Consider the following 13,575-nt stretch of genomic DNA (forward strand, 5'->3'; position numbering starts at 1 on the left):
TCTGAAGCGTTCAGTAAGCATTAACCTTAGAAATACACAAATGTACAATTTGTGAATTTGAGACTTTTATCTTAGCTGGCAGCAAATGATAGCTCATGTTGGGATTTTGGGTAACACTGACATTACTGACATGCTTAGGGATGGTATATGACAAAGATGGTTGCTTTATGTTTGTGTCTTTAAAAAGTAAGTTTATTCACTAGCCCATTCATTTATTCATTCATTCTCTAACTATGTACCAGGCAATATGAAGCTACCAGGGATTCAGAAGGGAATCAAAATTTTTTTTGTCCTTGACTGACTCACAGAATAAGAAAAATAGTCAAGGAAAAGGATAATTATTATTCATGATGGATGCCATATGCAGAGGTTAACCATTGCCAATGGCCTCAGGAGAGGGTTTTAGGAAATCAAGATTAACAGTTATTAAATAGCTGGGTGTGGTGGTACACACCTGTAATCCCAGTAGCTCAGGAGGCTGAGGCAGGAGGATCTTGAGTATAAAGCCAACCTCAGAGACTTACTGAGGCCCTAAGCAACTCAGTGAGACTGTCTCTAAATAAAACATTAAAAAGGTCTGGGTTCAGTGGTTAAGTGCCCCTGGGTTCAATCCCTGGAACCAAGAAGAAAAAGAATTTATGAAACAACTAATTCAGCCAAATTAAAGCTTCAATACAGTGATGGAATTGGGATCCCAGTGTTCCTAATCCTAGTCTGTAAACCACATAAATACTATCTGCCTCTCCTTGCAGGGCCCCAAATTCCAGAGTTATAAAACAAGGGAGTCTGGTTAGATTTTTCTCAAAGGGCCTATCCACTTCTAACAAATCTGTGATTCTGACTCATAGATAAACAAGAGAAAAGCCTGTCATATAAATGGGGGTTACTGAAACTTACATTTCAACTGCACCTGGGTTGTAGACACCCATCAGTGCTTCTAAAGGGAAATGTTAGTACTTTATGATGTAAGCAGAACTTGCACATTCTGTTCTTTTCCAGAGGGACACAATGAAACACCTAGTTGTTGGGTCACACACACACATATACCTCATTATTATGTAGACATAATCATTTCTTTCATGTTTCTCTTTTTTCACTTTTTTTTTCCTCTCTCCCCAGAGAAATCTCTCAGAGTGATTCCCTGGAAAGGATAGAAGCTAATGCCTTTGACAACCTCCTCAATTTGTCTGAAATGTAAGCATCAGCTAACAGATAGTTTATTGCTGTACACTATTACCCTTGCTGGCTGGAGCCCACTTGGTATTTGTATTCAAGCATCCACTGCTAGGAATCCAAGAGGAAAAGACTAAGCAATTACTAGGTCTGGGCAGGCACTAATTTCTCTCGCTGCAGTGGCCTGAAGGTTGCCATGGTGACAACTGCTTCTTCCTGGGAGCTGTATAAACCCTGAAACATCACAACACAATGTTGGAAATTAAAATTGACATTGTGAAGTTCTGCCAAGTAGCTCTTGCCTTATGGAAGGGAAGGTATAGAGTACTTGGGGTAGTTGGAAATTTTGGAAAGGAGCTTAGAGATCATGAATTGGTTCACTGGGGGCTGTTCTGGCATATTCTTTCTGTCAGTAAATGCTTCTTGAATACCTACCATGAAAAGCCACGTATTGAGCCTGTGTATGTTGGACATGCTGTATTTTGCTGGTGTGCTATTGTGATGTTTTGAAATTAACGTTTTAAAGTAACCCCTTCCAATTTATCATTTTCTCTTAATTCCAAAAAGAGGATGGGAGAAGTCCAACTCAATTCAGTTTTCACATGACAAACTTGTGACCCAAAGGGGTCAACTAACTTGCCTGATGTCACACAGCAAGTTATTCCAGAGCTGGACTAGGAACGGGGTTGCATGACTTCCAAACCAGACCTCTTAACAACCTAAGCAAAGAGCACTCAATTTTCCCTGTGTAGGAGTGTCAAATGTAAGTGAAGGGGACATGTGGCAGTACTGGATATTTTTTGAGCTCTTGTGTTTGGCATTTCCCCTAGGTTGTGTCATTAATTCTCACAGTCACCTTGCAGAGTAAAATAATTATCCCTGTAGCCCAGATAAAGGAATGGGGGCTGGGAGAAGTGCCACAACTTGACCAATGTAACTTTAGACAATGGCAGGGCTGGAATTCAACCCTGAGCCTATCTTTCTTCAAAGCTCATGTATTTTCTGGTATACCACAAGGTCTTCCTATAAATGCTCCCATGAATACTTACCTAAAAAGAATAATTAATCCATAAGTATATGAGTACCTACCATGTGTCCAGTTCTGAGTCAAGCACCACTGGAATGCAGAGGAGCTAAAATACAAATATCCACTAGGAGATGATAGTGTAGCCAGGGTGGTGATACTAACTCACCAAATGACTACAGAAATATTCAAAATAATGGGCACCTTAGTGCAAACAATAATGTCTGGACTTGGTTTTGAAGCTGAATTATGCATAGGGCCCATTGTAGTTGTAAATGACAGTGCTCTACAGACCCAGAGATCTGTAGTTTTAACAAACTTCTCAGGTAATGCTGAAGTACATACTATATTGAGAACCACCAGGGAAGCTAATGATAATAAAGCTTCCCGTGATGCAAAGCAACATTTATCAACACAAAGAAAAATAAAGCACTCTAAAGGTAAAATTTATGGATTCCCAAAGAAGTTCCTGAAACTTGAATGCTAGCTCAATGCACACTCTTTTTGCATTTTTCACAGCTGTATCCCCAGTCTCTAGAATGGTTCTTGTAGTCATTCAATAAATGTACACTGAGTGAATGAATATATGAATAAATGGTCTAAGGTAAGACCCTAAGAGATCTTTAAGAGGTAAAAATCTCTTCCATCTCACCCATATAATGCCCTATGGCTCATGACTACTTGAGTTGGTTATTGAAAAAATAATTACCACAAAATATCACTCACACTGAAAAATTAGATGACTATTACCATCTTTTATGTGGAAATATATGCCAATGGTGGATAACTGTAGCACTAGACTTGGAGTCAGAAAATTGGGTCATGCTCAATTTCTGCTATTTTTCAGCTGTGTGACTAGGGATGAATCATTCAACTTCCTAATTTTGACTCTAACAATAATTATTAACACCAGATAAGGCCTTGCTGTGAACTAGACACCCATATTTACTCTTCTTCAAAAAATACCCTACGAGGAAACCAAGACACAGAGAGCTTTAAATGATATCTCCAAGGTCATACAATTGGTAAAATCAGAATTTAAAAAAAAAAAAAAAAAACAGTTGGTCCCAGAGTACATATTCCTAACCAATATACTCTATTTCTCTATAGAACAAGGGTAATTATCATGTATTCAGGTGGTTATTACCTAGGTTAAGAAAGCCATAGCTATTTACTGGTCTTTTATTAAATCCAAAGTAGACAGGACTCAACAACTGTGGCTACTTCTTACAGGGTCACAGGCATTAATGGAATAGGGGGAAGGGCAGTAACACCACTATGGTATCATGGCTCAAATTAACTGCCTCAGATTATCTCAACCTAGTCTATTACTCAAAACCCACCAACCTGTGAGATAGGAAGAAGACATATTATTATTTCAATTTTGCAGAAGCAAACACTAGCTAAGGGAAGCTGGGCATCATCACACAGCAAATTATCTATACACTATGCCTAAGTTTCCACAAATCCAAACCCCTAGCCTCTACCCTGTACTGTTCCATACACTGGGTGCCCTTCTGGAAAATAGCTCAGTGTGGTTGCCAGTTCAATATGAAGAGGACTAATTTGCCTGCAGAGGAGAGTGACTAATTTGTTCTCTCCTGAGTGCAGATCTCTCACCAACCCAGGCTCCACAATGGGACAGGATCTACTTGGCCAGGAGTCCTGGATATCAGAGCTATCTGATGGGGAGCAGGAGGTAAGGGTGGAGGTATACCGCTATGATACCTGCACCCACCTCTTCAGAAGGTTTGAGCAGAGCTCCCTTGAAATAACCAATGGGTCCTCACCAAACCATTTCCACCTCCAGAGTCTCAGGAATCCTCTCGAGCACATGAAATTTGCTCGATTTTGTTGATGCCATTTTCAGGCAGCAACCTCTGGTGATCACAGTCTCATGCATTCCAAACAATACCCATCAATTAAACTGCTTCCTGTTTCCCCCTCTCTTTACAGACTGATCCAGAACACCAAAAACCTGGTAAACATTGAGCCTGGTGCATTTACAAATCTTCCCCGGTTAAAATACCTGTGAGAAATTTTCCTTTTTAACCATTTGGGAAGGGGAAGATGGGCATCTGATGAAAACCCAAACAATTAAAAGGCTGAGAAATATTTTTTAAACCATATACCCAGTATTATTTGCATGTTCCTCCTCTTTAGCCTTCTGATTTAAACTTGATTTAATCAGCATTTCTTATTGGCCACTATGCTGGGTTCTTCTGCATACATGGAAGTGATTCCCAACAATTTTTTTGTCCCAAACACCTGAGAAGAACATCACCATTTACAGTGATTTTCAAAGTTGACCATGGGATAGGAGGGGATCACAATATTTCAAAAAGGGTACATCCGACTCTCTAAGGTGAAGGGATAGTAGATGAAAATAGGAGAGGCAATTCTGATTTGGCCAAAGTTGCTGGTTGAGAATTGTGTATCTCCTTTATTTTATTTGTTCATTCATTTGTCAAGTGAAAACTTTTTAAGTACAGCCTTGAGGTAGGCACTGTGAGAAATAAACTAAATCATTATTTTCTTTTTCCCATTAAATCATACCAATGTTACTGGTTAGCATGATAAATTGAGTACAAATGTAGTCCAACAGCAATTGTCCTTGCCAACATTGCCAAAATTCCTGAAATTTGATACAGTCTATAAATTGATCACTAACAGAGCTTCTCACCTATGAAGTCCTCCCTCACACAGAAAAATTTAAGTCCTCTTAATATAGATAATCCTCTCTCTTCTTTTTAAAAAATTAAATTTCATAAACACCCCAGAGGATGTAAAGTCTACTTCCACCACCACCCAAGAAAAGAAAAACAAAGGGGCAGGGAAGGGACATCTCTCTGGTGGTCCACACCATTGTCTTGCTCCCAGGCCTCCTGTTGGAGCTGCTGCTAGAACTGGCATAGCTCCTTTGGCAACTCTAACAATGGACAATTCCAACCCTGGTGTTCTGCTTTTCCCAACTTCAGGAGACCTGAAGGCACGTAAGCATCCTGCAGTATCGATCACCATGGAAGAAAATAAAAATAATCCAGAACCAAATTTGCTGCCCACTACTGCCCCTTATTAACTGAGTTAGTATCTATTAAACAGAATTTTCACCCAAAAGTGTGGTGTTCCCCCAATCCAAACCTACTTGCCCAAACTTAGCTCAAGCTACTATCCCAGGTCACAGATAGGATATGAATTCAGGTTGAGCTTCTTTATCTCATTCATTCATTCAAGAGTTATGGGTAAAAAGGAGACCAAGAGCCAGAAAGGAAACCTGGCTTTGTTTCATTGTCACCAGGGTACCAGAAGTTCCTATCAGTTGTCTAGAGCCCAGGTCTGGTGAATTTAAAACTCAGTTGGGGGAAATCCAACTGTCTGCATGCCTCTGAAGGAGTCCATTCTTACAATAAAAAGTTCAATTTTACCTGTCACTTAAGCCTCTCTCTTCTTTGGAGGTTAAATAAAAGACTGGAGGAAAAGAAGAGGAGTCTTGAGTGGCTCCAAACACCACAAGAATGTACAATGGTTTCAATGAGGTACAAGGAAGAACTTCCTGAATTGCAAGGTAGATAAATATGAGGGTAGATAATAATGAGGGATATGAATTTCTCACATGAGATTAATCTTCCTGAAGTGTTTGAGTTAAAACCTGCTCCAAAAGAGAGGGATGCTTTCTGTAACTATCAAGGGCATGGAAAGAACAAATTAACAGAAGGAAACAGAATGTAATATAATAGGAAAATACAATTGATTTAATGGGAAAAGACAGGTTGGAAATACAAATGGAAAAGACCTGAAAGTTTGGTTCCAACCGCTAGATCTCTAAATAGGTGTGATTAGAACAACTGCTCCAGAGCAGTAGGGGCCCTTTAAATTCTTACAGTCTTCATTAGCTAGAAATGTTACTGATAAAGTCAAATTCAGTATTTTGTTATTTAATGTGAAAAATAGCATTTGCAAAGTGCCTTTCTACACCTTTTCATCTTTTTGCCTTAATGACAATCACTTTTACCCACTCTCTGCCCACATCACCATCCTGCCCTGAATCACAGGAGCATCTGTAACACAGGCATTCGAATGCTTCCAGATGTTACGAAGATCTTCTCCTCCGAATTTAATTTCATTCTGTAAGTACCAGGCTGATTGCTATGCGTAACAGTTTCCTATTTGCGGCTAAAATTGGGAAAGTAAATATTTCTCATTTATTTCCTCAAGGGAAATTTGTGATAACTTATACATAACCACCATACCAGGAAATGCTTTCCAAGGGATGAATAACGAATCCATAACACTGTGAGTAAACTCCCAGAAACTCATTCTGCTACACAGCCTCCTGATATTCTCACTTCTGGCTTGAGGTGAGCTCTTTCTCATGTTTTAACACATTCTTCACTGACTGGTGACGTCCTTCTCAACCTAAAATGCCAAGGGTCCAGGGAGGGTGTAGGATTGCTTTTGGGTGTAGGACAACTAACAAATCACTTTGGTTTAAAATTAATCAAATGGGTCCTGAAGGTTTACAGAACTAAATTTCCAAGTGGTAAAATTGTTCACTGAATCAGTGGAATGCTCGGAGGCTGGTAATACACAGCCTAAAAGGGTATGGCTTCCCTGGCTAAAAGAAAGCAGAGAAATTTCAAGGTTTCAACTGAGCAGAGTTTGGAAGGATACTCTTCAAGTAGGTAGAGTAGTTCATCAATGGACCTTGTTCTCTCCCTCTGATTTTTCACCTACCTCTTGGATCCTTTTTACTTTATTTTTGAAGCAACACCATCAATGCCCAGGCCCTCCATTCCATGATACTTAAAAATTATGCCATTTCATTTGACAGGCACTCTTAGGTTACCAGGCTCACAGGCCCTTTCCTTTTCATGGTGTTTCCTAAGGACCTGCTATTTAAAGTATGGTCCATAAACCAGCATCTTCAGCATCATCTGAGAGCTGGTTAGAAATACAGACTCTCAGACCCATCCAGACCAACTGATTCAAAATCTGCATTTTCACAGGATCCCAAGAAAGTCACATGTAATCATAATTTGAGAGGCACTGTACTAAGTACCATCCCTTTTACAGTGACTTCCTTCACTCTAGAACCCTGCCATCCATCTCCACAAAGGACACTCTCCCTTGCCCACCACTCAGAAGCAGCATCCTGAGCACCATGTCTCATGTGACCCATATTCCCAGTGACACATACTCATTTCTGCTCCCCACATACACATCCCTCTCATTCTTTCTGCCTTGCTTACAGCCCATGGCAGGATTGTGATGAGGCAATAAATAAGCTCACCTTAAGAGAGAGAGTGAAAGAGAGAGAGAGAGAGAGAGAGAGAGAGAGAGAGAGAGAGAGAGAGAGAATACGGATTGGAATGACCCTGAAGTGAAGAGAAAAATGTAAAAGCAAGAGGAGAGATCATCTTAACTCCATTTTATAGCAATGGATCTTAAAAACTGGTATCTATAGCACACTGCATTTGTATGATACTTTTACTTTGTATGGCTACAATTTATACATATAATCGCCGTGTTACAAAGTTGTGATTAACATCACCTCAGCTCAGAATATTGCAATAAAAGGATACAGAGCAGCAACCAACACTAATTTCAAAATAACTCAAATTTTTTACTAGCAACTCTTGAACACTAGGAATCCCAGAAATACTTTTCTACAGTTTTTCAACTCCTGCCATTTCCCTCACAACACCATGGCTCTGCCAGCTGTTTATAAATTGTCTCCAACTCACCACTGCATAATAAATTTGGAATTATACATCATTCCCACATCCCCTGTTTCCACAGGGTATTCACAGCATGAACTCTGAGTAAGGAGAAACCACATGCCTTATGACTTTTGAGTCTCACAATGTCTTTATTGAGAACACACAAGACATGACAATATTCATGTCATTAAGAAGCTTATAAACTCAGTGATGGTGGGGGACATGAAATAGCAAAAGAATAATACAAGTCAGTAGATATTCCCCTCCAAGTGTATGGTGGTATTTAGAAATAAGTTCTCAGAGAATTCCTCTTGGTTTGGAGAACTCCAAGAAGACTACATAGTGAAGCTGAGACTTGAATTGTACCTCATAGATTCAGTAGTATTTGTATTAAGAGTAGCTAATATTTATATAGCACTATTAAATGCCTGGACTGTTTTAAGTACTTTTAAAAACTTATTTAAGTTCCACAGCAACCTTATGTGGTAAGGACCTTCAGGCACACTTTTAGATAAGGAAACCAAGGCATGAAGAGCTTAATTATTAATCTGAGACCAAGATTTGGAACCAGGCAATCTGGTTTCACAGGGCATGTTCTTTTTTTTTATTCCATACTTCCCATGCATACCAACTCCCCTCCTCCCTCCTAATATTTACGGCCTTTATTTGGCACATGTTCTTTTTTTTTTTTTCAAATGTAGCACAACTTTCAATTTCTCTGGTTGCACACAATGCAGAGTCACACTATTCATGAAATCATACAAGTACATAGGATAAATAATGTCTGTCTTATTCCACCATCTTTCTCACCCCCAGATTCCCTCCCTTCCCCTCCCTTCCCTCTGTCCTACCCAAAGTTCCTCTATCCTTCCCTTGCCCTCCCCCCTTTATGCATCGATATCTACTTATCAGAGAAAACATTTGGCTTTTTTTTGGGGGGGATGTTCTTTACCGTTATGTGGTACCACTACAGAGACCAGAGACAGGGGAGTAAGGAAATAGCAGGAGCAAGAGCATGGGCAGGGTGAGGCTCACACCTGCATGTGAACATCCTGCTTAAGGAATGGAAGATGTTTTCAGATAAATGGTTAGGGTGGAGAGGACATGGGATTGCAGGGGTTTTGAGTGCCAAGATAAAGCACAAGGCTTGGAAGAAACTCTGAAAAGATTAAGAAGAAACCACTCAATAGAGTAGCCTTTATTCAAAGATCAAAATATTCAAGACTCCCATCAATTTTATCCTAAATAATCAAGAACCATTGGTAAATATGCAGAGGCTGGAGGGGAGTGAAGCAGGAATGAAAGGGCGGAGACATGAGGCCTGTGCTGGGATAATCCACAGGGAACTTGAGCTCCAAGACAGGGCCACCCCAACAAACAGAGGAAAAAACCAAAGAGTCCTTTTAGACACCACATTTCAGTGTGTACCCACAAGAATTGCATGGCATTCTTTTTACAGGGACATTAACTTGTGTTGGTTATGAGTTTAAGAGGAATAATACATGCCAGCCCAGTGTAATTACCCCACCTCTGAAGTTAATGAGGACTTCAAATTCATCTCTCCCAGAGGGCCTTTGAAGCATTGTGCTTCCATCTCCCTTCTCAGTCTTGGTCCTTCATCTGGAAGCGGAGTGATTAGTCGTTTGCTTGGCACTTGTTCTCAGCTCAATGGGTCCTTCTGTGAGTGAAGGATCATGTGGAGCACTCTGCTGGATAAAGGGTATTACACTTAAAGAGGAAAGCTTTATTTTCCCAGCTATAAAGTTCAACTCCTTAATTAGAAAATAATGAAAGCAAGCCTTCTCTTTTCAATATTAGTAGTATTTGAAATTTTGCTTTTAGTGGAACCTATCCTGCCCTCACCCCACCTAAATCTTTACCAACTGTGAGCTCATTTAATGAAAACAAAACACTTTACTTGATGCAGGAGAAGCTCAGTGGGGCTAATGCTAAAACTATGCATTATACTCTTATGTCCCTTTATAGCCACTTTGGCTTTTCATTAAATCTTCTGAAGAGGCCACCTTGAAATCCACCCCACCTCACTCCAAATGAGTAGCACTTAACTGCACCACCTTTAAAATATTCTGGATGATTGGTTATACAGTCTCAAAAAGGAGGCAACCTTTATTCACATCTGAAATCTAATAAGACAAGGGAAAGTCATGGAGAAGGGGTGTCTGGCAAAGCAAAGCAAGATTCCTGGCTGCACCCATGACAAGCCATAGTAGAGAGATTGTGGGTGTTGAAATAGAAGCCTAGGTTTTAGTCCTGGCTTTGCATCTAACCAGTCAAGCATTCTTAGCCAAGTCAGGCCACATCTCTGTGCTTCCATCTCTGTCTATTTAATGGAATTATGAATGCCTCCTTATGCAGATCCAATTATTATAATTAATATGCAGTAACCCAGAGCAGATCAGTTTTTTAGACCATACTGAAAACACTGTCTCATCATCTCCTTTTTTTGGGTGGATACCAGGGATTGAACTCAGGGGCACTCAACCACTGACACATGACCTTACATTTGTCTTTCCACTAAGAAATAAAAAGAATGGTGTGATTAATATACCTATACACCTTACCTAGATTCATCAACTATTACCAGCATGCCACAGCTACTCCATCTCTATATGAGAGCATATACATTTCCCTTTTGCCAAACCATCCAAGAGATATTTATAGACATAATGACATTTAATTCCTAAGTACTTTAGCATGTAACTCCCCCCTCCACAAAGTATCTTTATCCTTATGAAAATCACTGGGTTGGTGAGGACATGGGGAAAAAGGTACACTCAAACACTACTAGTGGGACTGAAAATTAATGTAACCACTCTGGAAAGCAGTATGGAGATTCCCAAGAAAACTTGGAATGGAAGTACCATTTGACCTAGCTATCCCACTCCTTGGTTTATATCCAAAGGACTTAAATCAGCATACTACAGTGATGCAGCCACATCAACGTTTATAGCAGCTCAGTTCACAATAGCTAAGCTATGAAATCAACCTAGATGCCCTTCAATAGATGAATGGATAAAGAAACTGGGATATATATACAAAATGGAATATTACTCAGCTTTAAAGGAGAATAAAATTATGGCATTTTCAGGTAAATGGATGGAGTTGGAGAATATTATGCTAAGTGAAACAAACCAATCCCAAAAAACCAAAGTCAAATGTTTTCTCTGATATGTGGATGCTGACACATAATGAGGGGGAAGGCAAGGGAAGAATGGAGGAACTATGGATTGGGTAGGGGGGCATGAGGGGAGGTAAGGGGGTAGGGGAGTGGAAAAGATGGTCAAATGTGATTGACAGCTTTACCCTAGGTACTTGTATGATCACACAAATGGTATGAACGCATAATGTACAACCAGAGAAATGAAAAGTCATGCCCCATTCATGTACAATGAATTGAAATGCATTCTGATGTCATGTATAACTAATTAGAATAAATTTTTTAAAAAATCACTGGGAATTTAATGACATCACCTAGCCTACAACCCATATTTAAGTGAAAATGTCTTGTATAGGTTTTTCAAAATTTAGAATCCAAAGTTTATACATTGTATTTTTGCTGTTATGTCTGATACTTAGTCCTCTCAACCTCATCTTCCATACCTCTTCCACTTCTTTCTCTGTTCTGTATGACACTGAACCTGCTGAGGAGCTCAGGCTGTCTCAATTCATCTGACTATATTACCATGACTAGATTCAGTCCAGATAGTTCTATCAGAGCACTGAAAAGGGAATGATATGTCTCTCACTGCATCAAACCAAGAAGGCACGCTATACCATCAGTTGACTACTTGCTTAAGATGTTGACTGCCAGACCTCTATTGTAAGAACACATTCTTCCCTTTGTCATTTATAAGTAAACCATAGTGGGATACCCTGAGTTGCTGGGATTTTCAGTTGGCTAACTATCTTTCGACATCAGCTGATTACTCAGGTTATTTCAAAGGAAGTTACAAAATAGTAATTTTTACATCCTAGCATTCCTCTGTATTTATTAGCCAGCATGTCTACAAAAATGTGGCTTCCTTTGTTGTTGTTTCTATTACTCTCTCTCCCTTGCTCTTTCTAAATATTACTATGGAATGTGGATTTCTCAGATAATATATTCAATATATCAGAATCTATTACTGTCATCATTCTCTTTGATGCCTGTCACCTTCTTTATTACTATATATGGTAAAGTCATATAAGTTGGCATGAACTTGGCTAAGGTGAAGAAAAACATGAAAACTCAGTGCTGTTGAAAGACAGAAGGCTGGTCTATGTCAGGGACAGAATTTCCTTGCTACAGAGATACCGACACTCACAGAAAAGGGGGTGCCTTGGGCTGGGGAGATAGCTCAGCTGGTAGAGTGCTTGCCTCGCAAGCACAAGGCCCTGAGTTCGGTCCCCAGTACTGCAAAAAAGAAAAGAAAAGAAAAAGAAAAGGGGGCACCTTGACATACAATCAGAGCTAGCATCATGGCAGCACATAGCAATGACAGGGCAACAGTTAACCACACAACCACTGCCAATACATCTACTAGAGAAGTTTCTTCATACCTGGGGAACACTTCAGACACAGAATGTCTTCAGCAACATGCCACCTGAGAAGCTACATACAGTTGTTTGATTCAATTTGTTTATAGATATCCAAACAGAAGACACGTTTTCTAAAACACTGTGTATTGTCCTTCCGCAACAGGGCCACTTTTTGAGACCTCAAAGACCTGAAACATAAATTAATCCTTCTTTGAAATCATCCCAAAACTAGGTGACTACAAGATCCAAAAGGAAACTACAGCAGAATGTAGAAGAACGCATCCCAGAAGTGCTTCTAGAACCCGGGAATAATGTTGGTAATAAGGCAGCATTCAGCAGTGGGATATCATCTGTGATTAATTTCTAAAGCCCAAATATTATTTTGAATAAAAAGATGCCATTCACTCTGCTTGATTTGCAATTAGACAATGCTTCCAAGCAAGGGGCAGCTATTTGTGATAGAGGAGTGAGAGGGAAACCTCCATTTCTATGTCCCTGACAGAATCCTCTGGGCAAAGGGAGCCCCTCTCATTTCATTCTGACACCATAAGGTCTTGGAAAAAAATTTATCTGAAGTATCTCTGGATGTTCTGAAAGAGCACTGGAGGCACTGTGCTGGCCAGACAGCCCAAGGGCTCCCACTCACATGTGTAATTCCTCCTAAGAGAGGAAGCCACTCTCTTCATCAAAACAAGGCAGCACATGCCATTGTGTGCTACTGGGAAAACAAAGAGGAGGAGCAGCTGAAAAGGAAATAGTGAGCCAGTCTTTGGAAAATTGGGACACACAGGACCTGGGCTATTAAAAAAGAAAGAAAAGGACATGAAAATCATATAAATTCAAAAGCATCCATGATACTAGCTCAGACAAAAGGGACTTGAGGGCCCTCAGAGAAGGAAGACATTTGGAGCAGCCCTAGTCACTGACCTGGTCTGCTCTACCCAAGAACAAAATGGTACCTACCCCAAAGAAAGAAAAAAACAGTTCAATTAAACAGGTTGCCTGAAGTTCATGCAAATCCTGCCCAGAGAATGGAAAGGGAGACTTTTTCCCTCTGTTCCTGTCAGAGGGCTGGAGACCACTGAAAAATACAGTTATAATAAGACCAACTTAAGCATT

At 39.9% G+C, this 13,575-nt stretch overlaps 1 protein-coding gene across 1 annotated transcript in view; it reads left to right on the forward strand.

Annotated features, from left to right (window-relative positions):
- The window catches only part of Lhcgr (luteinizing hormone/choriogonadotropin receptor), a 53,642-nt gene that overhangs the window by 19,375 nt on the left and 20,692 nt on the right, over window positions 1-13,575 (forward strand). Inside the window, exons 3-6 of the mRNA XM_047523408.1 lie at window positions 1,120-1,194; window positions 4,154-4,228; window positions 6,250-6,324; window positions 6,413-6,490. Coding sequence (XP_047379364.1) covers window positions 1,120-1,194; window positions 4,154-4,228; window positions 6,250-6,324; window positions 6,413-6,490 — 303 coding nt within the window. The remainder of the gene's footprint in view (window positions 1-1,119; window positions 1,195-4,153; window positions 4,229-6,249; window positions 6,325-6,412; window positions 6,491-13,575) is intronic.

The sequence above is a fragment of the Sciurus carolinensis genome, chromosome 13 (assembly GCF_902686445.1).
Source record: "Sciurus carolinensis chromosome 13, mSciCar1.2, whole genome shotgun sequence".
NCBI lineage: Eukaryota > Metazoa > Chordata > Mammalia > Rodentia > Sciuridae > Sciurus > Sciurus carolinensis.